Source organism: Asparagus officinalis, unplaced genomic scaffold (genome assembly GCF_001876935.1).
Source record: "Asparagus officinalis unplaced genomic scaffold, Aspof.V1 AsparagusV1_Un20, whole genome shotgun sequence".
NCBI classification, from domain to species: domain Eukaryota; kingdom Viridiplantae; phylum Streptophyta; class Magnoliopsida; order Asparagales; family Asparagaceae; genus Asparagus; species Asparagus officinalis.
Window position 1 is genome coordinate 111,260 of NW_017972286.1, and position 27,270 is coordinate 138,529.

General features: G+C 33.8%; 1 protein-coding gene across 3 annotated transcripts in view; it reads right to left on the minus strand.

Moving 5' to 3' along the window:
* LOC109827099 (mitochondrial inner membrane protease subunit 2-like) overlaps window positions 1–9,818 on the minus strand; it is a 10,579-nt gene extending 761 nt beyond the window's left edge. Inside the window, exons 1-5 of one of the 3 annotated variants that reach the window (XM_020394061.1) lie at window positions 9,637–9,818; window positions 6,778–6,953; window positions 1,510–1,696; window positions 750–872; window positions 468–555 (exon numbers count right to left, since the gene is read on the minus strand). In XM_020394061.1, the coding sequence (XP_020249650.1) occupies window positions 786–872; window positions 1,510–1,696; window positions 6,778–6,953; window positions 9,637–9,708 (522 nt within the window). In that variant the 5' untranslated portion in view covers window positions 9,709–9,818 and the 3' untranslated portion in view covers window positions 468–555; window positions 750–785. Of the gene's footprint in view, window positions 1–448; window positions 556–749; window positions 873–1,509; window positions 1,697–6,777; window positions 6,954–9,636 lie in introns of those variants that run through there. The other 2 variants (XM_020394062.1, XM_020394060.1) reach the window with 2 other exon arrangements.
* Between the last annotated feature and the right edge of the window lie 17,452 nt (window positions 9,819–27,270).

Consider the following 27,270-nt stretch of genomic DNA (forward strand, 5'->3'; position numbering starts at 1 on the left):
AGCACCCTGAAATGCCATTTTTCGAAAGATATATTGCAAGCAACACCCCTCTTCTTCATGCATTGAGGAGGGCTAAATGCTAATAAGTGTGTGTTTCTTCTTCTTCTTCTTCTTTTTGGTTGGGGGTGAGGGGCGAGGGGTGTTATGTGCAATTCTAGCTAAATTACCCTCAAATTTGTTTTCATCTCTTAATTTTGCATCCTGCTCTGACTGTTTGATGATCTACTTAGAAAATTTTCTTGATATTTTATTAAATTGATTAAATTATTTCATAAATTACTAAATCATCTTCAATTAACTTAATTAATTTAAAAATCATACAGCACAACCCCCCCCCCAACAAAACACAAACAAGATAACGCAACCATACACTAAAACGATGGAAATAAATTTAGAGGGCAGATCAGATAGCGTGTGTTAGAGAGGAAAGAGTACAGAAGAAACACACCTGTTTTTCACTGGCCCGTGATCAACAGCTGATCGCAGGGCATATATAACTCTCCCAACAATGCTGCTCATAGGAACAGGGCCAAAGAGACGGCTATCCTTAGCCTCCTGTCATTCAAGAAACACTGAATAAATGCATCAAATTTGTACATTGAGGGACTAAAGCCTCTCTAATAACTATCAATAATGCACAAAGAAAAATATGTAAGTTCTCGTGGTTATCATTAAAATCACACTTTTACTGGAGAGATTAATCAAAAAAAATTAAATTATGTTTGTAAGAAAGTCCTAGGCTAGATTACCATCTCACATGATAAATACACTCTCATTTTCAGATGCTAGCCAACATACTGACATAGTTCCATAGGATGCTCCCTTTCAGAGAAAAGATCACAAGAAAAGCCGGCCAACATAGTCACTGCAGCCTGAATATTAATAATATGTAGTCGTGACAAGCACAATATGAAATCAGTGGATCCCATATAAATCAGTATAAGAGAAAGAAAATGTGTGAAAAGTGGATAAGATGAACATTACTGAAATAAGAAATCAGTGCAATGGATATAGAAAGTACTACGAACGGGATATAAAATCAGGTAATCACAATATAAAATCAGGCCAAGCGACTTAAGTGTTTTTCTACCAAAAAAAGAGCATGTGTATGTTACCAATACATGAAACTAAAAGATTTGGAGGAATGTGTGTGCAGGTGTGTAGAGTCGAACTACAATCCACTTAAGTATGTGTACATGAGAGTATACACCAAAATGTTATATGTGAGAGGGTACATTTCTTCAATAGTTTATTTCCAAAAATCCCTCTTAAGTGTCAGGTAAATATGTCAAGCGGAAAGAATTATTTTGGTGGGTACATATGTAGAACTTAAATTTTCAGATCCCAACTTAATCTCCCCAAGCAATTCAAACAAAAGAAATATGATGGTGGTAATCGCAGTGGTAACATTTACCAAAATTATATCCCATGACCTTAAATAGAATGTCGAGAATTTTTACATACCTATCTTGGTGATCTATAATAGAATAACTAGTGAATAAGATATACCTTTGCCTTCAAAGCTTTATTATCAGACAACACCCAGCACTGATCCTTTTCTAAAACAAATGGTTCATCTTTCTCATCTTTGGAGACCATCTCATAGCCTTCAATGGCAGCTAACCTTCTGAGAAGATAATCATCAGGCTTCTCAGGATCTTTTAACATCACAACATCTCCAACAAAGACTTGTTTCCTACGGCCAGAAAACAATGAATCACATATGAGAAACACATGGCGACGAGAAAAGATGATAAACTGATCTTTCTCAACACTAATAGCGGCAAGTGGTGCGGCAACATTTACAGTGATGCCATTAAAACATATAACTAGCACTGACATGCGAATAAAAATTAAGTTCATCATGATGGTTATGAAGCTGCATTTACTGTTTATATAAAGAATAAATAGCTTTAAGTAGATGCACAGCCAATGCATACTATGCACTCTACAAGAACTGTTTTAGCCCCAAAGTTTTTGAGAAAAATAATCGAACAGAAGTATTAATCAGATTCACCTGAATGAAAGGACGAAACATTCAAAGACGGTTGATAAATCCATAGGTATTTTGAAGTTTAAAACTCTCTCTCTATATATATATATATATGAAACGGCTTGCGATTTTACTAATTTGCCTGTTATTTTACGTTTGATGCCAGAGATATGCATCAGTATTATTATAAAGGAAAATTTAAAAACAAAAACCAAGTACGTACGTACATCATAACTACTACAACTTAAACCCACAAACATGCAGCACAACAGACTACTGCAAGTGAAACAATAACAACACAAATAGCCACCATGGGGTTCACCATAATACCTTGATCATTATCATAAAAAACTAGATGTGTTAACATGTGCAAATGCACATTAAATAAGTCATAGTGTTAGTGTGTATATAAATTAAAACTTCAACTGTAATTTGATTTGCAAAGGGTATATATATAAGAAATGAAAATGATCCAAAAAATGTAAGCATGTCATTCAATCACCCTACAACCTATGCCACGTGAGTCAAATATTGATTGTTGAAGAATGGTATCAGGCAAGCCTGCATAACGTAGGCAGAGGAGGGAAACTGTATATTATCATTATCAGGAATTCAGGAAATGCAGAATGTATCTTTTATATTCTATGATTAGTTATGTATTATATATCTAAGAATAATTTGAAGATTATGAGATAATTGTTGTGCGCAGCGGAAATTTCGGCAGCACCTCTGGTGCTCGACAAGAGAGTAAATCTCAACTAAATCCCTGTTTCACAAAGGAAACAAGAACCGAAAGCAAAATATCTCAACAAAGTGGGATATCAACTCTTCCTCTCATCAGTTCTAGGACTGACCTGTCGAGGGAACCTAATCAAGTTATTACGAATCACAACACAAACAACCAATTTTAACATGGTTCAGTAAGTTGCCTATGTCCACATGGCAAGGAGGGGGGAGATCTACTATTAAAGAGAAAAACAATACAAATAGGGTTTACAATCACACAGCTCTCACAAATTAAACCCTCAAATAACTCGTTGCTTTTCACCTCAAAAGTCAGCCGCCAAAAGACTTTTTCTCTCTGTGGTACGCCTGCACATAGCCGCAAGAAATTTCTCCTCTGCAATTTCCCTTTGCACGCCGCCCAAGATTTTCCCTCTGCTCTTGCACGAAACTTTGCACGCCACCCAAGATTTTCCCTCTGCTCTTGCACGAAACTTTGCACGCCGCCGCTCCTTGAACCCAAGCCCTAGAACCTCAGAGAGAGAAATATATAGCTACCGAAACCAATGTGTATTCGAGTGGGCCACTATCTCTTCACGCTTGAGAACGTGGCCCCCACGCACTATCCAACCATGCGCTTTTGATTTGTTGCTCTCCGCTCGTGGCCCCCACACGAATTCTTTCACGTGGTTTTGCTTTGCAGCCGCTATCTCTTCACGCGGAACGTGGTGGCCCCACGTTCACAATTCTTCATCTCGGTGAAGTTTTTTCAAAACTGAGCAGACACCAACCAAACCAAATATCTCACTTGTTGCGTCCAGTACGAAATGAAACGATTCACGACAACAGACTCAATCTACAACAAGTCGATACCCAAACGAGAATGCGAACACTCTCCAAATATCGGTATCAACTCTCAAATCGGCTGCATCATAAATGACTGTCTACGTATCCCCTTGTCCAAGGAATCAAGCCGCACGTAGTTCATCCAAATGGCCTCCAAAGACCCTCAATCCAATAGAAGAGTTCGCAACCCTCCTCCAATATCATCAACTCTACGGTTGATAGCACCTCCAATGACCTCAAAATATAACGAATCAAACACCTCCACCTGAGGTGAACCAATGGTCATATCCAAACTATATCTATCAGCTGCACTCGAATCAAAACCCAACTCATCATCTGTATCCAAAACTAATCGATCCCCAAATTGTGCCACCTCAGCTAAAATCTCAAACAATACAGAATGATCAGGAGTATGTGGAGTAATCTCCACCTAATGTGAAGTGACACCACTTTCCACCTGCTGTGATACCTCTATGATCTGTTCAAAACTCTCCACCTGTTGAGAGTCAATAGGCTCCCTCATCGAAGCCTCATCTAATGTGACATTACCAGACCAAATATCCAATTGAGTTTTACCTCTAATCACAGCAGTTGACAACTCTTTAATAGGATGATCCAAATATGTCGAAGCCTCAGTCTAGAAACTCTTCTGCAGATCATTGCTTGACAACAAACACCAATCCTCCTCCAGCAAGGCACAATTCTCCAAATTTACCACCCTATCTAGTTGCCCAAGATTTCCTTTCTAACGAAGTATCTCGAAATGTCGTGAGCTCGGCTCCAATACAGAAACAGATCCATCTTGTACCTCCCACTAAAACCAGAATGAAGTACATTCATCTTTCTGTCTATCATACACTTTTTCAATCTGTTGGAGACTACTAGGACTTTATCTAAAGGGGGTTTGGTTGTAATCCAAACACGCATAGAACAATCACCAACAAAGAAAACCAAACATCTATTTCCTCCTAATGATGCCTTCTTGGAAGGCTCCCAAACATCCATGTGAACCCCATCTGAAAGACCCTCCATGTGGTGAATAGAGGTGTCAAACTTCACATCGGTCTTCTTGCTCACACCAAAGTGTTCACTGGATTTTAAATTGCAGGTCGATGCACTCATCTCTAAATCAATACTGGAATAACAAAGCCCCGAATACCGCAGTCTAGTCGAATCAACAGAAGTCGTCAGCTTTCCACCTGTCACTGTATCTCCAATCAAATAGTACAGGTTATTCTTCCTGACGTCCTTTATCATAATCAAAGAGTCTTCTACAATCTCGAGAACCATGTCCTCAACACGAACTTTCAGACCCTCTCCAACCAAAGCTCAAATTGAGATCAAGTTCTTCCTCAATGAATGAACATATCTCACATCATATAACTCTCTAACAGTTCCGTCAAACATCTTGATGCCAATTCTTCCTATCCCAATGATCTGGCATGCACGATTGTCTCTCATGTACCCCACACTACTATCTAATTTCTCAAAACTAGAGAACTATTCCCTTCTATGGCACACATGATAGGTCGTACCACTATCCAACATCCATTCGGATTCCTCCGAATAGCTACCTATATGACTGATAGAAAGTGAATAAATAGAAGTATCAGAAATATTACCATTCAATATAACGATGTTTGCTTTTGATGATGGTTGCTTCTTTTTTCTCTTCTGTTTATTCATCCATTCGTCGAGCTTTGGACAATCTTTCTTCCAATGACCAGTCTTCTTACACCAAACACACTGATCTTTTCTAACTGTAGGATGTCTTACTCTAGACTGTGACTTCCAATTCTTTCGGTTTGAATTCTTCCATCTTACGATCAATGCCTCCGCTACTAGCTCAACTAAAGTCTTCTTATCCTTCTTTCAAAGCTGATAATTCACAAGTACAGCAGTAACCTCACTATACGAAAGAGACGACTTCTCATTAATTAAGGTAAGAACAAAGGTCTCGTATTCCTCATCTAACAAGGAACTCAACAACAGCAACGCCTTGTCCTCATCTTCAATCATAACATCCACATTCGCCAAATCCACAAGAAGCTTTGTGTAGTGATTCATGTGATCACTAATGGAGATTCTCTTCTTCAATTGGAAGCGATAAAACCTCCTCTTCAAATACAAGCGATTTTCCACTCTTAGTCAAATACTTACTCTCAATGGTCTCCTAAATCTTCTTTACAGAAATCTCATTCATCACATCATACTTCAAATCTTGTGTTAAACAAGACCTAATAACATCACACGTCGTCCAATTCATCTTCTTCCAAACCTTCTTTTTAATATCATCTGGCTTGGCATTCAACTCTAAAGTATCCTCTAAATTTTACGCGTTCAGCGTATCCAAAACTTCGCATCACCAAAGTCCAAAGTTATTTGTGCCATTAAACTTCTTCACATCTATCTTCGTAGAGTGGATATCCAAACTTTGAATGGTCTTCATACCAAAAGCATCACCCTCAACACCTTCTTCCCCGGCCATATTTCTCAACACACCAACAACCAATGCAGAACAAACTGAAAAATAGAGGTTCGGTAAACTATTACAAATCACAGTACAAACAATCAATTTTAACGTGGTTCGGCAATTTACCTACGTTCATGGGGCAAGGAGGGGGGAGATCTACTGTTAGAGAGAAAAACAATATAAATAGGGTTTACAATCACACAGCTCTCACAAATTAAACCCTCAAATAACTCGCTGATTTTCTCCTCAAAAGTCACCCGTCAAAAGACTTTTTCTCTCTGTGGTACGCCTGCACATAGCCGTAAGTAATTTCTCCTCTGCAATTTCCCTTTGCAAGCCGCCTAAGATTTTCCCTCTGCTCTTGCACGAAACTTTGCACGTCGCCGCTCCATGAACCCAAGCCCTAGAACCTCAGAGAGAGAAATATATAGCTGCCGAAACCAATGTGGATTCAGGTGGGCCACTATCTCTTCACGCTTGAGAACGTGGTCCCCACGCGCTATCCAACCACGTGCTTTTGATTTGCTGCACTCCGCTCGTGGCCGCCACACAAATTCTTTGACGCGGTTTTGCTTTGTAGCCGCTATCTCTTCACGGGGAACGTGGTGGCCCCACGTTCACAATAATTACTTTGTTTTGAAAATGACATGCAAAGTGCAGAGTGCATTATCAATATTGTGCTTCCATGATCAGGTTACACAAAAAGATCTTAGAAAAATAGAAAGAGAGGTAGATTCGATACGTTGGAGGTAGGGCAGCCATTTTCCTAACAAGAAGACTTCCCCCTTCACTTGTTATTATTGGTGCCATTTCTTCCCCTCCTTTGATCCAATGCAAGAAAGTTAGCTTCACTTGGAAGAAATTTTTCAAAGTTGCATCAATCCATTCATCTGCATTAATTTGGCCAACTTTGTACTTCTGCATCACAAATACAAATAAATGATGAGTGCAATATTCCGTTGTACATTAAAAAAAAGTTCACTACAAAAATTAAAAGAGAAGTTACAAATATAACGAAATACCCAAGCAAAACGGTAGCATAAAGGAGTAGGTATCGTTTTGCATGATTTTTCAAACGAATACCAACTTAAAACAGCAAAGTTATAACCAATCACCGTTAGAGCAGATACCAAAGCTTTAATAACATAGCAAACAATACTGAGTTCCATGTTTGCTCAGTTTTCAAGGCCTTATGTGACGCTCAATTTCTGTCTATCGGTTTACCTTTCCTTGTTGAGTTAATAATATCATTTGCCCATAAGTTTCACTACACTATTTGTTCTCTCAGGTAAGAAACTTCATGCAGAGTCACATTATCCATAACCTGGCATGGTGTAAAACATGTATAGATACCTATTTAATATTTATTATCCATTTGATACCTTATTCTAATATTTATGTTTTAATATTCTTTTTTCATACATATTTCCCTTTATAACTCTACCTATACCATCTTGCTTGTTGTGCGTAGCGAAAATTTCGACAGAGTTTCTGATGCACAATAAGAGAGGAAGATCTCAATAAGAATTTTCGTCTCACCAAGAAAACAAGAATCTGAAGCGAATATCTCAACAAAGTGAGATATCGGCTCTTCCTCTCATCAGTTCTAGGACTGACTTGTCGAGAGATCCTAAAAACTATTACAATAACCACAAACACAAATCACACAAGTTTTACGTGGTTCGATAAATTACCTACGTCCACAGGATAAGGAGGGGGGAGATCTACTATTAGAGGGAGAGAATACAACTAGGGTTTACAATCTCACAATCTAAACCCTCACACAAACTCTCAAATCCCTCACACAAAATCTCTCTCAAAAGGGGATGATCAAACTCTAAAAACGACTGCACAAAACTCCAAAAGAATCTCTGCTGTTCTTTCCCCTGCACGCTGTTTTTCCCTCTACTTTTGATCGCAGCATTTTTCCAGCCTCTGCACACAGCCGCCTCTTTGCTCTGTGTTTTCTCCTCCTGACTTGCACTAACCCCAGCCGAAAAAGATATCCACCTTGCACCCAACTCCTTTGCACACCGAACCCTAGGAAGAACCAACATGTATTTATAAGCTTCTACCGGGTGGGCCTCTTAGCCCGCTGAACAAAACTTCTCAAACCCGTTGGATCTTGTGGTCCTCAAAGCTGGATCTTGTGGTCCTCAAAACCGCTGGATCTTGTGGGTTTGCTTTCGGTTCATGTGAATTGTCCGCTGGCCTCTCAACCCACGTGACTTCACCTTCACATTGCTAACCACTCTCAATCTCGCATATATTTAGCCTTTGCCCTTAGTTGCAAAACCAAACAACCGGGTTTTTTATTTTCATCTTGGTCTCATAAAAAAAGATTATTTTACTTTTTTACACAAATATTTATGGCTAAATATCAGAAAAAGCCCTTAACTTTTAATGATTGTCGGATAACCCCCCATGAATTTCGAAATATCAGAAATCTCCCCTTACATTTAAGGGTTATCTGAAAACCCCTTTTAACTTTAAGATTTATCAGGAAATCCCCTAAAAGGGTGAACCCCAATTTTCACGAGCAAATTCTCTCCTACGTAATTTTACCCACCTGTATGAAAATTGTGAACGATGTTGAGGGGGACGTTTCCTGATAAAATATTAAAACTTCAGGGGTTTTCTTGAAAACCCTTAAGAGCATCTCCAAGGGGCCGGATTTTTCCGGCCCCCTTAGCTAAATTAGGGGACATTTAAGGGGGATTGGCTCCAAGGGACCGGATTTTTTCCCCTTCACCCCCAAGTCCCTTAACTTCATCCCTAAATTAAGGGGAAGGTTAAAGTCCCTTAACCTTCCCCTTATCATTTTATATTAATATATTTTGTTTTAAAGTTAATTTATAGTTAATTAAATTTAGTTAAGCTATAGATAATTTAAAATAATATAATTAAGTTAATGTATAGTTAATTTAATTTGATTAAAATTTTTTAAAATGTACCCCTTATAATTTTTATTATAAGTTTTTATTAATATAAAAATAATATGAATTTAAATTTAAAATATTATTGAACTTTTAACACAATTTATATAAATTAATTATTTGTTAAATTTTAATATCATTAATTAATTTAATGATTATATAAGGTAATTTCTTAATTTAAATTAATTAATTAATTATTTTTAGTTATTAATAATTAATTATTTATTCATTTATAAATAAACCACATATTTAATTAAATCCTAATCTATAAAATTAAAAAACTAAACATAATTAATTAAGGGATAAGGGACTTTTAAGGGGGAACCATTAGAGGAGAACCAACCCCTCCCTTAAAGGTCCCCCTAAAATAAGGGACATACAAGGGATCCCTTGGATATGCTCTAAGTTTACTTAAGGGGGTTTTCTGATATTTTGATAGTTATGGGAGTTATCTGAACATCGTCCAAAGTTAAGGGGGTCTTCTGATATTTAGCTAATATTTATCTATAACCTTGAGAACAACAAATGCATAAGAAACATCACAGACGAAAAAAAATTTGAAGCAAACTCATGAAAATAATTAGAAAATAAATCAATTGCAACCAATCAAACTTCAATCACCCATAAAATGAAGAAGGTTGAAATAAAAAGACGAAATTTTGTACCCTGAAGTCGAGAGAGGCGGAGTAATTTAACTTGTTGAAAGCGTAGCGGACCCAATTCGATGGAGAAATCATCTCAGTTTCCCTCCTTCTTCCTCTTTTCTTATTTAGGACGAACTCCCCTCTCTTCTCTGTAGAAAATAAAAAACCCTACTTGTTTTGATAGAAATTCTGAAGATTTTGAGTGATGGAATCTGTTTTCAGGGATCGGGAACTAAATTGGTGATGACGTGTCAAATTACCATATGATTTTCGAACAATTTTATAAAAAAGACCTTTGTAAAAAAAATTAGCAAAATCAATTGTTTTATAAACTATGAGCAAAATCGACATTTCTTTTGAAAAAGATGTCGACTTTGTAAAAATTCACTTTAAAATACAGGTGACTAGTAATCCCGTGTATTTTGTTCTCACTAGGTTTTATACACGTGCAATACACATGGTTAAATATCATGATTAAGTATTTTTAGATTACTTTCTAACTAAAATTTATTCCCCAATTCCACTTTAATAGTTTATGCTCATTTTTGTCTCTAAACTTTAATATTGTGATTATTTATTTTCTTTGATATTTGTTTAAATGGGCTACACCAAATTTAAATTTTCATGTTAATATTTGAATTGATAGAAAATAAGTATAATTTGAAGCTAATTTAAATGTTCATATTATTTTGACTAGCATGATACTAAGCTTTACTTGAGAAAATACAATGTTGAAAAAGTAAAAAAATATTAAAATAATATTATACAAAGAATGTGAATATTTAATACCAATAAGACAAAATGATTGGTTAAAAGTATATTAAAACGATACAAAAGAGAATATGAAGTTTGTTCCTAATAATTGATAGACTTCATAAGAAATTATAAATTAAAAATTAATGCTAACTCTAGTATATTTTCATATGATAAAAGCATCTGTATAAGCATATAAAAGTACTGAAAAAACCCATGAAACTCTTTCTAAAGATTCCTAAATTCACTCAAAATAATTAAACTATTTTATAAAATATTTAGAAAATATTATCATTTATTCTTTCTGTTTTATTTTTTAATTGAGCAAAATCAATCATTTCTCACCTTTATCATTTTCCCGGGTAATTCTAGAGTAGTGTCTTCATCATTTACTCGATTGTGACATCGCGGCCTAGAGTTGTATTTTTGAGCTGTTATCTTCCTGGCCTCATTAATCTTTTATCTTGTCGTTTAACTTCACAAAGAAGGTAAATGTATTTCCGATGTTCAACACAAACTTCTTAAAATACAAACTTTGATTTTTTTTATTATTTCAATGAGAATAAATATTAATATCATATATATGAAATTCTTTGTGTTTTTAATATATTAATTAAATAAGATTATGAGTTACTTCTTTTTTTCTCTATAATGAATTCTTCCGATGTGCATCTAATAAGAGTTTCTGTTACGTCAATAATATTACATTTTTTCTATCCCTATCATTTTTTACAAAGATCTAAACTAAATACCTACATTATTATTGCTAATTTGCCTTAAATTATAATATTAATATTTAATTTCTTTAGTATTTGAAGAGCAATGTATGAAATTTATCAATGCTTACTAATTTTTCTTATATTTTCTATAGAGAATTCTTCTTTGATTGAGATAAAGTTATTAAATTATTCTTCAATGTAATTCTGTTGGTGCTTCTTTAATAGACATGCCTTATGTTAATGTCAATTCAAATGATTCATGAACATTTTCTAAATTTTAGATTTATTTTCTTCACTTTTCCATTTGCAAAGGGAAATAACTTGATTCTTTTGAAAGATATCTCTGAATATTCTGATAGTATCTCCATAAGTAATTTATTGTATTCTTTTACTCTATAAATATTATTAACATCACAGATTAATGTTTGTAAATTATAATCAATTAATGTTAAGCTATTATATTATAGTCTTTTATTATTTTTATGGATTTAAACATCTATCAATTAATGTTACTAATGTGTTTTACTGCTCCAACTTATTAGTAAAATTTTATGCGGTTGCTTTAATTTATATGGTGACAATAATCTTTAAGCTATAATATTTTTTTAATTTTTATTCCCTAATCACATATTTTTAATCAGTTCTTATTGCTTTTGTTTACCAGTATTAATTTAGACTACCTTTAGATGCTGAAAAGGGATAGTAAACCCTAAATTAGAATATATATATATATATATATAATATATATATATATATATATCTTAATGAAAGAATACCTAACAACTACACTTTCTTTGCCAAATTTTAAAATTTTAGCATTTTTTATGGTTTTAAACTTTGAGGGTGTGATTTATAATTGTTAAAACTTTAGGAGTATTTTTAAAAAATTACTTTTAAGTTTGTTAGTTATAACTTCTATGTTATATGTGTCGGTGGTAATTTTTAAATATCACGATATTTCTTACAACTCTGAAATTTTAGGACTGCTTTTTACAATTGTTAAAACTATAGATTAATTTTAAAAAATTCAAATTTCAGCGGTCTACCAATGGTTTTCAGATTTGATATGTACTGGTTATAAATTTTAAAAATTTAGAGTTTTTTATGATTTTTAAATTTTGAAAGAGTTTTTTCTATAACTTTTGTAACTTTAAGGTTAATTTTGGCAAATTTTAAATTTTTAGGTGCGTGAGGGTAAAATCTTTAATTCATCTTTTGTTATTTGTAATTTTTAAAATTTTGGGGTTGTTTTTAAACTTTTGAGTGTGTTTCTATAATTTTTGGGACATTGAGGGTGTTAATTGAAAATTTTTAATTCATGGGAGGCTACTATTACTTTCTTGATTTCATATTTATTGTTTTAAGTTTTGAAATATCAAAAATTTTCAGGTGCGTTATGATAATCTCTTGAATTCATCTATGTTGTTTGCAAGTTTTGAAATTTTAGAATTTCAGATACTTGTTTGTAATTTGAAATTTTGAGAGTGTTTCTATAATTTTTAAGATATTGAGATGTTAACCGCAAATTTTAAACCATTCGCAAACTGCTGTTAATTTCTTGACTTCATGTTAGTTGTTTTAAGTTTTTAGACATCGGGATAGTTTTTATAATTTTAAACTTTTCAGTGTATTTTTTGCAATTTTAAAACTTTTAATTTTTTTTACAATACTTTATGTATTATAGTACGTTAGCTACGTATAATTTCTTTATCTTAACAAACTAATATACTTTATGTATTATAGTACGTTAGCTACGTATAATTTCTTTATCTTAACAAACTAATACCATGAAGATGTTTTATATATTTTATTAATATTATTTTTTTTTCTTTATCTTAACAAACTAATACCATGAAGATGTTTTATATATTTTATTAATATTATTTTTTAAAATTGTTAAGCTTTAAATAGTTCACATAAGATTAGGATAGGATATAATTATTATTAGGATAGATTAAGATATAAATGAAATATTTAAAATAGTGAAGGGCAATATTGATCATACAAAGATTTTCCTGAACTCGTGCTTTTAAAGGGAGTATGACTAGTTGATATTCACGTGCAATGCATGTGGTTAAATATCATAATTTTCAAATTAATAAAAATAGAATAAAAATAAAAAATATTTTTTTTGTGGGTTTGATCATCAACTCAATAATCTCTCTCAACTGAAATATCATTATTGTTTCCTTCTGTGACGCCCCTGGGTTCACACAAGGCTGCAGTCCGAGGTGAAACCAGAGATGTCAAACCTGCCATGCACCACACCGTGCAATAACGTGTTTCACCATCACAATTACTATCTCTATAGTGGAATCAAAAACAGGTGTAGTACAAAGCAAGTAAAAGATTATACAACAATTGCTTAATGGAGTGATAGGACTCAAATAAACACCTCTCATCAATCAAAAATAAGCTGAAGTACAAATAAAAAATAAGCTGAAGTACACGGTCAAAGTCTGAAATGAATAATAAAGATCTGGAGAGCTCAACATGTCTCAAAGTACATAATGTTTAATACAAGAAATAAGGCAAACAGCCTTTATAACTCTAGAACATAAACCTCTCAAGTCTAAAATGTCTCAAGTGGAGTACAAAAATAAATACATCTAAAAAGAGGATAGTAGACACTAGTAAGGGTCGTCCTCAACCTGCGACTCTCCGGGCTCCTGGCTCGTTACCTGAAAGGGGGAGGGACAACGAGCGTCAAAGCGCTAGCGAGCAACATCACAACCAACCCCAAGGGATAGGGCTCGTTGCATAAGAAAATATAGTTAATACACAATAATATAAATCATTTATCCTAACAACAATGGGTTTTGGTACTTAGGAAAATACAACACGAGCATAGGTACGTCGAGCGAAATAATCCAAACAAGGAAACCCTCATGTATATACCTTGTATCTCAAATTGTAAAACCCTAAATACTAAACCCGAGATCTAATACGAGACACAATAAAGGAAACGAATACAAACTCATCTCTACCGATAAGTGTAATCATGTCATGGCCACAATAAGTGTCATGTCTGAAAACGATTAAGTGTCCAACACGTAGACTATATATATATCATATGAATGTCCAGCACGAGGACTAAATGGAAGAAGTGGTCCAACACGAGTGATAAAGCAGAATGCCATGTCATAGAAAGACTGGTGAAATGGAATCTCCAACACGAGAACTAAGTAAAGTTGCGTGTCTAACACGAGGCACAAATAAAAGAATGCCCAACCGAGGACTAACAGTAATGCATGTCCAACACGAGGACTGCGGGTAAACAAATGTCCAACACTAGGACTTAAGCTAAAGTGGATGTCCAACACGAGGACTCTAAATGAAAGATGTCCAACACGAGGACTAATCAGTAATGCATGTCAACACAGGAGGACTGGCGTAAGACGAATGTCCAACACGAGGACCTAAATGAATGAAAATATAAACCACTTAACAATTTAATACCCGATAAACAAGGCAACTTCTCATATTCAAGAATGATAAACAGTACCCTCGAACATCATGACCACAAGTCATATTAATATATACATATAATATATATATATAATATATACCATATATATATATATATATACTATAATGTATATATATATATATATGTATTATATTTTATATATATATATGTATATATATATATATATGTATATATATATATATATATATATATGTATATATATATATATATACAGCAGGTGATTTAACAGAAACACAAATGAGACAAGAAAGACTTCGATGAGTCGACTCGTGCTCAGTTATGAGTCAACTCATGTCTCATGGGTCGACTCATGATCTGTTACGAGTCGACTCAGCAAAAAACATATGATAACAGGAAATGACTTCGTGAGTCGACTCATGGTTAGTTATGAGTCGACTCATGACTTATGGGTCGATTCGTATACTGACGAGTCGACTCAGCAGAAGTAAAAAGGCAACACAACTAGACTTCGTGAGTCGACTCATGACAGTCATGGGTCGACTCAACCTGATGAGTCGACTCGTGATGAGTCGTGAGTCGACTTACGGGCTGAAATCTGCATATATCACAACTGTAACTCGTCCATCTCAATCCATACTTCCACTATACTGATCTACGCCTCCTTAACTATCAATTCTAAACTATGAGGCTGTGAAAGAATTCATACATAGCATGAGAAATGATTACTTGCATGTTAAACCTAACATTAAACCCCTAAACATGAAAAAAGAGCATTTAATCAAAATAAAACTCATATTTTCATTTCATTAAATAAATTCCCAGATCTGGGTTTTCATCAAAAACTTGTTGGTGGATTTTTAAAAATCTGAAACATATGATCTTTAGCATTTACACTTATAAGAACATTGTTTTATATATTTGAAAATATGTCTTAGGCTCAATAAAACTCATGATATCATCTCCCTTTGTCATAAGTTTCTAGGATGGGTGACCCCCTGGGAAGTTTTCCAGGGAGCACGTGAGTGAGGACAAAACGTGCTGAAAAAGGATGGGTGACCCCCTGGGAAGTTTTCCAGGGAGCACGTGAGTGAGGACAAAACGTGCTGAAAAGACACGTGGTGGTTTGTGAGTTCCAGGGAGCACGTGAGTGAGGACAAAACGTGCTGAAAAGACACGTGGTGGTTTGTGAGGCCAGTCCATTAGATCTAATAACGTACCGACTCCGGGATTCTGGGGCGGGGCGTTACACCTTCAATCCAGACTATGACCACGTGATCTACTATTTGTGAGTTATAAACACATTAATCTAGCATAACATCTCTATTTATTAGTATCTTGAAGTCTTCAAAAGATGGGTGATCATTCAATTTGTAAAGAAAATTTTTATATGAATTTACTTACAATATATCAATTAAACTTTTAGTTGTGGTTTGACTCATATTCACATTAACTTTTTGTTATGATTTCACTCATATTTACATTATCTAATATTCTTATTTAATTTTATGGCTCATTCTCTATATCATAGAAGTAAAACTGAAAGTATGAAGAATTATTTTCTTACGAATTTAGAGCAGGGAGATTATGATATATTTCGTCATGTGCTCTAAATATAAAAATTTCTTTTTTTTCTTTGATGCAAGATCCATATCATACCTTACCCTAAACGATATGAATGAAAAATATTATTATAACTCACTTGTCTAGGACAATTATATTATATATAGGACGTATAACTCATCTGGAATATCCACATATGCTAAGTGGATTTTACTGTTGTGAGAGCAACATGTTAGAGGTTCGTATTCAAACTTTTTGACTCTATAAAAGACACAAGAATTTGGAGCGCATAGCTAATATGTCATAGGGAACGTATTGGTTCATGAAGAATTTTCCCTAATATCAATATTATTACAACGATATTACTATTTAGTATTAAATTAATTTTATTATATAAGATTATATGACCCTTTTTAATAAATTATAAAGTATTTATATAGAAACCTCAATGCTTATAAACAATAGTTGGGCTCCACAAAATAGGTTAAGTTTACATTGTAGTTTGCTATTGTACTGTTAGTAATATCATTACTTTTCCTCCTTATCTTATTATTTACACTTTTTTTATGTAAGTTCTCTTTTGTTAATCACTCAATTGACAATATTTAGTTTTTATAATATCAGAGGTTAAAATATTCTCTTCTGTTTAAAAAGTATTAACATGATTTTCTTGAAATATATATAAACCTAGTAGCAATAGTATATAATTCAGTTCAACTTAAACATTAGCTTGAAGTCATTTAATGTGAAGTCATTTCTACGCTAGAATGATGATGTAGTGATTACACAATCCAAAAATCAAAGAAGAAATTTCCACAAAAGAAAATTAATTTAATATGATAAATTAACAACTAATTAATAAAATATACATGGACGATGCAGATAGCTATACAAAGTAAAGTATATATCTTCACGAAAATTCCATAGTGAGTGACCAACTACAATCATCCTAATTTAAACATAAATAATTATTATTTTAGTTACTAATTTGATACACGTAACTATGAAATAAATCTTAAGAAAAAATAAGAATTAAAATTGTATTAAATTTAAAAGTAATAATTTAAATTATTAAGTGTCAAATATTAGTTCATACAAGAAAGGAAAGTAATCTATATACCTATATAGTCAATCAATCAAACGTATTATAATTATGATGACTACAGTCAAAATTATATGGTGAATTCACATTAAATATAATTTATACAAAATAGTACATTAGAGTCAAAATTCTTTTAACCACCATATAGATTGTCTGAAATTTTTTACATATATAAATTATACTGCCTAGGAACAGTGATATGTTGTACACTTAACTATAGTCTAATAATCTTAAAAATGAGTTACTCTTCAATATCATCATCAATTAAGGTATCTATGCATTACACTGAAAATACAATGAAAATTTAGAAAACTACAAAAGAAACACTATCAAAGTTTTTAAAAATTGTAAAAAAATACCCTAAAAATTTGTAACTTACAAATACACAAAAGTATTAAACATTACATTGAAATCAATGAATTAAAAAAAAATATTGAAAATTTTTAAACTTTGGACGAGTAATTTAAAATGTGCTAAACTTTAAGGGTGTTTTTTTATAATTTTTAAATTTAATAGATTTTCAATCATTTATGTTCTTTTGAAAAACGTTATGGGTAATATTGACCTTTTTTTTCCTAAATCTATACTTTTAAAGTGAGTATGATATTTTTTGTAAAATTTTAATTTTTTAGGGGTTGTTAGTAATTTTGTATATTCATTTTAGTGTCTATAGGTTAGAAATTTAAAATTTTAATTTTTTAGGGGTTGTTAGTAATTTTGTATATTCATTTTAGTGTCTATAGGTTAGAAATTATCATAGTGTTTTTTTTATAAATTATAAATTTTAGGGGCTTTCTGAAAATTTTTATACTTATAGGCCTTTTCTACAAATTATAAATTATTTATAGACTATTTATAATTCCTATGCTTTAAATTTACTAATGAGTTTGAAATTCTCAAGGTGTTATTTATAAATTTTGAATTTTAAGGTTTTGTTTGTAATTATTAAAACTTCAAGGGTGTTTTATATAAATTATAAATTATCTAGGGGATATTTTTAGTTCCTATATTTTCAATGTACAATTAGGTTAGAAATTATCAGGATTTTTCATAAATTTTACAATTCTGAGAGTTTTATTTTATAATTTGTAAAAAGATTAGAGTGTTTATTGCTAATTTCATAAATTTTCGGGGGTTGTTTGTGTTATTTGTAGGTTTTTAGTGTGTTTATAGGTTTAAAATTTTCAAGGAGTTTTTTATAATTTTTAAATTTTTAGGGGTGTTTTTGTAATTTTTAAAACTTACAAGATATTTTTTCCAAAGTCAAAAAAATTTTAGTTTCTAGCTAGCATATGTTTTTCAGATTTCTCACTGAATTAAAATAAGTAAAATTTATAATTTTTAAGATACTTTAATAAAATTTTAAAATTGTAGGGGTGTTTTTGTAATTTAAAAACTTAAAGATATTTTTTACAAAGTCTAAAAGTTTTTAGGTGCTGGCTAGCAAATGTTTTTCATATTTCTTTGCGAACTAAAATAAGTAAAGGATTTAAATTATATCAAACGTATATTCTTTATCCAATAACATGTTAAGTCTCATTATGCATATGATAAACCATTTAGTTACTAATTCAAAGAAGATAGGATAATTAGAATAAATTTGGATAATAATGTTATATTTAAAAAAGTTAAGGGTAATATTGACCATGAAATTTTTTTCCCGAGCTCGTACTTTTAAATGGCGTATGATTAATTAATCATAAACATTTTAGCACAAAGTACATAAGACGACCATTTCAGATTAATTGTAATTAGAGATCACTAAGTACACAAGAGTACTAGTCCTATGTATTTTAAAGTTTGTATTTTGTGAAATCGATCTTTTTTGACCACTTGGCTAAAAAAATATCGATTTTGCTAATATTTTCAAAAAAAGGTCGGTTTTGCTTATTATTTTTTAAAAATAGTCATTTTAAAAAAATTCATTGATTTTCATCCCAAGCAACTCAAACCCAAATTATATCAAGGGTTTTTAAAAATGGTTAATTAAAACAGTCTCCCTATAGTATCACTTAACTACAAAGAGACCCCCTGAGGCACTATTTGTTGCAAATAGATCCCATATAGTTCTACTTATTGCGAATATGACCCCATGATTGATTGTTTTACTCTTAAAGTCATTAAAAATGTTTGAGGAGGTGAATAGAACATGTATAGTTCTACTATTGAGAATAGTCGCTCAATTTTTTTTTTTTTTACTTTAAAGATATCAAAAAAATTCACTAGGGGTGGGTGCACTTGCACTTGGGCCAATACTACAAGGAGTCTATTCGCAATAAGTAGAACTATAAAAGGTCTTTTCGCAACAAATAGAACTACAAGGAGTCTGTTTGCAATTAGGTGATACTACAGAGCGTCCGCTCACAATTAGCCCTTTTGAAAAAAATTATAAATAAACAAATGTTCTGGTGGCTCACACGATGCATGTATGACATAAAATGTGGAGTGTGGTCAAATTATCGAACAAATATATGATTTAAGATTTGATGGGGGTTTTCCGAGTGGCAAGGTGTTAGCATTGAAGACCCCACTAAAAGCGTGAACCTCAATAGCGTTGTTTGTGGGGGGTTTCCTTATAAAACCTCAATAGCGTGAACCTCAAATTGTAAATAGCTAACTATTAAATCCAAACTACAACGTGAAGTAATGACTCCATCTCCAACCATACCATAAATAATCTGTCATACGTCAAATATGAAAATCCTGAAATAGCTTAAGGTCCAACACCAGAACTTTCATAGTTTATAGTCCGGCACAAGGACTTTAGTAGATTATAGTCCAACACGAGGACTTTAATAGTTTATAGTCCAACATGAGGACTTTCATAGTTTGTAGTCCGACACAAGGACTTTAGTAGCTTATAGTCCAACACGAGGACTTTAATAGTTTATAGTCCAACACGAGGACTCTGATAATTATAGTCCAACATGAGGACTCTCATATAAATAAGGTCTGAAACAACATCTAAACTGTTCACCCTCATGCCCCGGCGAATAAATCTAAGACTCATATCTGTAGTCAACTCATGTACACAATTCTCAGTGTATAACAAACCCAGATAACCCAGAAATCTTGTCAGCAACACACATATGCACAACAGGACAAAACAGTAAAAATTTCCAGTGGTCGACCGTCACGGTCGACCGTGACTGGAGCAGAAGCTTACTGCTTCTATGCATGGCACACGGTCGACCGCCACGGTCGACCGCGTAAAAGCAGAAACCCTAGTTTGGTTTCTGTTCTACGTGGGTTCGATCCAAAACTTCCGTGTGATAATTATAGGCATTATTAACCTTCATAAATGATTTAGCATAACCAGAACATGTGATTTACAAACTAATCACTATAGATAAAACAAATCAAAACTTAAACATGTATATTTCGTGTCGAAACCTTCGAAAATAAATATTTTTCTTTCAAAACTCTTGTTAGACATAAACTCAGATCTAGATCTGAATTAAGAATTTCATGGGTGAGCTTTATTAGCTGAAAACTCGTTCTCTTTGCAAAATACAACATATAGATCTATTTTTATACAAAAACTAGCATGTTAGGCTCCCAAAACACATAAAAAATATTATTTAAAACATCTAAAAATATGGGTATAGGGTTGGGCGAGATGAAACTCGCATGAGAGGTGATGAACTACTATGGGTAAGGTCGTGAGAAGGCTCTCCTTCGCTGAACGCCACTGGATCTCGCTCGAACTCCCAAAACTCACCGAGAAACACCCAAAATTAGGTTAGGGTTTGCAAGAGGGTAGGGAGAGGCTGCTAGGGTTTTCTGAGATGATGAGGAGGCTCTCACGAATAAAATAATATATATATATGAGCCCTCCAACCCGACCAAAAACCCAAACTGACCCGAAATAGGAAAAATGACAAAACTCTCAGCGGTCGACCGCCACGGTCGACCGCGCAAGATGCAGAGGCCTCCTGCCACAACTGCGCGCACGGCGATCGACTACCACGGTCGACCGCACAGGTTTTCTCCTGTTTGTGCATGTTGTGTGTGTGGTGGTCTTGACACTCGATTCCCCTCACATAAATATACTTGTTTGATCCCCAAATACTTGTTATCATACTCATCTATGATATGAACATATATTTCATAAATAAAACTCATTAATCAAATTCTACGGGGTTTTACATTTTCATTAAGAGCAGTAGTATACATGTACATCTACAAATGAGAATCACATTTTTTTCTAACAATCCCATCTTTTTTATAAAAGTCTTGGCTTAATTTATATGAATCGACGGGAAATAAAAATTTCTATGATTTAAGGGACTAACTTATAAATATGAAAATTTTAAGGCTAAAACCCCAAAATAAAATCTTAAAAAGGAACTGCCTTTAGAAAACCTTAATCCCAAATTTTTAGGGTCGGCAAACAATCATCATATCCTTTCAAGAACTCATCAAAACCCTAAATTAAGTATGAAAAACATAGAAATGAATAAAACCAATGAATATAAACAAACTAAACATGAGGAATTCTTATCAGAGAGGACCATATCTGAACCTCATCATCGTTGGCTTCAAGATTGATTAGCGTGCTGCCGCTGCTGCTCCGATCGCCGGAATCATCGCAGGCGGCGATGCCGATGGCCACGGAGGGCGCGAACTCTGAGCCGCAGTTCCGGGGACAACCTCTGCAGGAGAAACCCTAGAGCTCCTCCTCGTGCATCGCTTTGAAGACGAATTGGTGCTCATAATCTCTGCAAATTCGATCAAAGATGGAGTCTTTAATTGGGGGTAATTTCCTAATTGATGAAAGAGAGTGAAGGATCAAGTAGCTGAGATTTTGATGAGATCAACGTTCGAGAGTTTAAATACTTGGAGATTAGAAATGGACTCGAAAGGAGAGAGAAATGGGGGGAAATTTTGGGGGAAATATATCTTGCTACGGGTTTTTTGATTGTTGACTTTGGGTGTAGAGGAGAAAGAAAACTCGCAGGAGACGTGGGAGTTGCATGTTGGCTTAAGGGAGCAGCTGGTTATTTGATTGGAAGTGATTGTGAAACGAAGTTTGGAGAGAGAGTAGGGAGATGAGTTAGAATTTTTTAAAAAAAACATGATTGGTTCAACGCTATTTCAGTGTTCATCTCATTGATCTCCTTTAGTTAAAAGAAGTAGTAGATTACATATGAAATATGGAAGGAAAGTTTCCATAATTAACACACATATTAAGATTACTTTTGTTGCTAGTATCATCCACACACTGAATTATTCAAAAATAAACAACACCAATACCAAAAGCAAGTGACACCCAAGAGTACATAAACTGTTCCAAAACAAGTACGTACAAATATAACCTCCCAAAACAAGTAGCAAACTCGTGTTTTTCCCAAGGAAGCAAAACCCCAATTCATCATACCTGATCAATTAATGTCTATTCCACCAGCTGCATCAAGGGATACACATGTGATTGTTCGACAGCTTAACAACGAATTATAATCCACCAATAATAATGATAATAATAATAACGACAGCATGGTGAAGTACATCACAGATATGTTTTACATGTTAATTGAATTTTTTTGTTTTTTTGTTTTTTAAGCATGACAAACAAACGATGTCCTTATTTCTTTTGGTGCTCACCATCACACTTACTGATATATTTGGTAATTAGAGCTGACCATAATTTAGCAAGAAACAGCATCGTCAACATTAACTGAACATGATCAGGGCAACTAATTAACTTGGTAACTTATCAGATTAATTTCATTCTCCATGAGATCTATGGTTAGGTGCCCTCAGCTTCATAGCTTCATTTAACCACCAATCTCCACTATGGCCATCAGCATAGCATGAGTTGAGGGTTAGTTTGGGGTAAAGACACAGAATCAAACCAGAATTCTCTCTCCCTCCCTCTAGCAAGCGGAGAGGAAAAGGAAAAATCACCTAGGCCTACGCCGCGATGAAAGAAGCCATATATACGTAGAGCCATACATACTTCTCTGGGAGCGCGATCGTCTCGCTTTCCACCATGTTTCCCTTTCCACCGCCCATTTATATCTATATATGTATCTACTTAGCTGATTCCATTAGGTGTTGTCACTCTTGTTATTCTTCTTTCTTAAAAAAATGAGGTAGGATAGAAATTTGGATTTATTGTAGCATGGGTGATCGTAATGCTGGCTTGTTAATTAATTTATTTGTGCTAATTGTGGATTCTAGTATTGGAAACTATTTTTATAGCTTATGAACTGTTGGTTTTTATTGGCAGTTTTATATTGAGGAGCAAGCTCACAGTAATTGCTAAGTTACTCATCATAAATATAATTGAATTATTATGTACATGTATTGTGTACAGTAAACATTAGCTATCTGACAAAGATGCATTTTCAATCAAAGGGTATAAATGTGTACATATTTACTGATCATAACCAAAACTGAGACACCAACTATTAGCCCGGCAGCCAAGAAAAGGCAATCAAAATTGGCACGTAAGAGAATAATTCAGCAAAAATGTGCATCCATAGAGTGGCATAGAGACGTAAAATTCCCGACTTTGAATGGAATTCTGGTTAAGCTCTGTGACAGACTAATTTAGCTATAATTTTTTGGTGTTTTTTATTCTAACTGTATCTAAATTGTTAAATTATGGTGTTTATGACATGCTCCATCTGTGTTTGTATGTGAATAATCTTAAAGACTTAAATTCTCCATATACAACAATGACAACCCGCCAACATTACATAATCTCTAAAGGAAACAAGCAGCAGAGCTTGCTTATTATATATTTTCTGAGGCTCGAGACGTATAGTTTCTACATAAAATTCAATGGAACAATGTGTCAGATTTTGAAGGATCGGTCCAATATACACAAAAAATTATTGACACCAGTGTTGACTCGGAATTATTTTCAAAAAAGTAGCATAGTTAATAATGTGACCATGATTGGCTCTATTTTTTTTTTAGAGATGAAATATACCCTGTATGTGGATACTGAGTTTTGACTTTACCCACTTGCCATGCTGACGGGTTTGAATGGAAGTATGAAGGCTGAAAACAACAATAATAATACCAAAGTGGTACTCAAGTGGTGAAAGAATTTTGGCATACATATGTAGATATTGCATCAGCATAAAGAGAACAAAGACAAAAAGAGAACAAAGACCATTTTATTTACACCTTATATTTTTTGCCACGCTAACTTTGTGATGTAATTCATTATTCAAGATTCATTCAAAGATTTCAGAAAATGATTCTTACTGTGGATCCACTCCTCGCAGAGATCAAGATCCATAACTTTTACCTCAAGAAGAAGAATTTGAAGCGGAAATTCCTCCAATTTGTCTCCTCTGATGCTAGACTAGATTATTGGAGATGTAATTGTGTGAAGCAAAGAAGAGCAGCTCCTCTTATGCATACAGAAGCAGCAGCAGCAACAATCACTGCTAAACCCAAAATTCTACCAGCCACCTAAAGAGATATAGCTGCAAATGCTCTAGAAATTCACAACTAGTAATACCCAAAAATAATTTATGGAATTACTGCATAACGAAGTATACAAATTTCTTATTTCTATTTTTACGTTCACCGTTACACTAGCTTGTTACCATTTACAACTTTATCTCGATCACAATCCATTAAGAAGTAGCAACAAACCATCAACCATTCATCTTCATTACAGCCATCAGCATAGCATAAGTGAAATTTTTAGTACAAGTAACCAGGGAACCGAGCACAGTTTTATACATACATGAGATGGGAATTTCTTTTTCTCCTTCCCTTAAGTGATGATATTTTTGTGTAGTGAATCAGAAGGACTAACATGTAAATCTATATATGTTAATGGAGTTACCAGATGCACCATCTGCCTAGAGAATAGTTGAGCAATCATTTAATAGTGAGCCTTTAGTCTCTGCAATTTACACTTTAAAAGCCTCTGGTGTGTGTTTCTCTTTTAGGTCATATTGCCTGCATAAGCGCAAACTTGATAAGTGCAATAACTGCAAACTTGATTAGTTGACTTCCTACTGCCAATGTATTCATACAAACAATTTAGTTATTGTTTACATATAAATATCAGATATCCAACAAAATGCATTTTATAATCAAAGGTTACAGATTATAACCAAAATCACATTGCCAATTACAAGTTTCACAGATAAGAACAACTAATCAAAATTGGCATATAAGAGAACGATTCAGCACATATCAATTACAAGCTTCTAAGATAAGAACAACTAATCAAAATTGGCATATAAGAGAACAATTCAGCACATATGTCCAAAAGTAGAGTGGCAGAAAGACAAAGTTTTTCAAGAATGGAATTCTGCTTAGAATATTTGCTGACAGCCTGTATTAATTAGGATTTTTGGGTGTCTATTCAACTGTATCCTAGAAAAATTAAAATCAGGCCTGACGGGAGCAGTCGTGTATTCACTGCCCTAGAAGATTGAGAACCCGCCTATCGCCCTGGCGCAAATGGTTCTCTCCCCCCTAGCGGTAAAAGCCCCCGGAAACGGGCAGCCTCCGTACTCGGGCTAGAGTACAGAGCTTCAGCTCAGATGAAAAAGATTACCCAAAAAATCAATAACAAAATTTATAGAGGGAAAAAAACAGTTTTCTTTAAAACCAGAGGAGAGATGAAACTTTATTTTTCTTGTCTTTTAGATTGTGAATAAGGGTGTATTTATAGGGTTGAGGGAGAGAGGATTCTTTTCAATTTTCCGATGTGGGACTAAAACACAAAGACAAAATTGTCTTTTCTTAATAAATATCCAACAGTCCCCTCCAAAAGGCAATATTGACTGAAAACTCATAAATCAATAAATAAATTAAGAAATCATAAAACAAATATAGGTTGGGCAACCTTTCGTATCGTGAATTCGGGAGAGGTAGCTTCCGGCTTTGAACATTTCCTTAGTGAGTTCATCGCCACCTGAGGGACATAATGGACTAGGCCTTGAATTAGGCCCCTTTAATCAGGTATTGATGAAAACACACATAATACGCTTCATCTATTGAGAAAAGCGGGTTAAGCGTTAAAGGCCATGCTCACAATAAACCGACTCATGAGAGTTTCTAGGGGTTAGCCCAGCCCCCCCCCTAACCGCGACCATCACGATTTCTCTCACGTAGGTAAGTCCTCAAAGGGTACTACAGCTATTTATTTAATACCCCCCATAATACACACGTTGGACTTATTAAGAGTAAAACTCAGCCTAGCCAGCTGTATCATAAGAGCATCGTCATCATAGAGAAGGGGTAGTAGCACAATCTACATAGTGATATATGAATATATCTGGGTCGATGCTCCACACGAGTGTCACTAGTCCAGTTTGTTTCTACCACATTGAACCAATATTGGGACTACGTCTCCAAATAAGGGTTGGGTTACCGCTGTCAGTTACCTCATCTATGGGCTTAACCCCATCTCCCTCGATGAATCCAGAACCACACTCCTAGATAGACCCTTTGTCAAAGGGTCAACAAGATTCTTTTCACAGACTTTACAAAGTCTAGAATCACAACTTTGCCTAACAGGCGTTGTATTTATTTATCAAGTTCTTATTTGTAATTAGTCCATCATATTGTTTGAAATTAACATTAGGTCATTGTCTATGATCATAAAAGATCATAGTCTATGTCTGAAAAAGTAACTGCATTAAAGAGAACTAAAATACTTTAGTTATATCTTCACATGCATGCATATGCACATATAAGAATAACATTACTAATAGATACATGCAAAGCATTAAAGAGAACCTTATAAAAGAATTTCGTATCTTAAAATATACATCATACTACACATACACAATTTTTTTTAATTTTCCTATTATAAGAGGTTGCAAATTTGGTTGCCTTCAAAGGGACCATCCAAATTTAAATCGGTTGCCTACAAATGAGACCTTCCAAATTTAAATTGGTTGCCTACAAAAGAGACCTTCCAAATTTATGTTGTCATTTTCTAGTACCACCTCTTAAACACATAATAATAATAATAATAATATTATTATTATTATTATTATTTGTACATACATGCTTTAAATTTTTACAAGTGCATTCTTGCATAAAACCTTGTAATTAATCATGTAACAAATGCAAGTTATCTA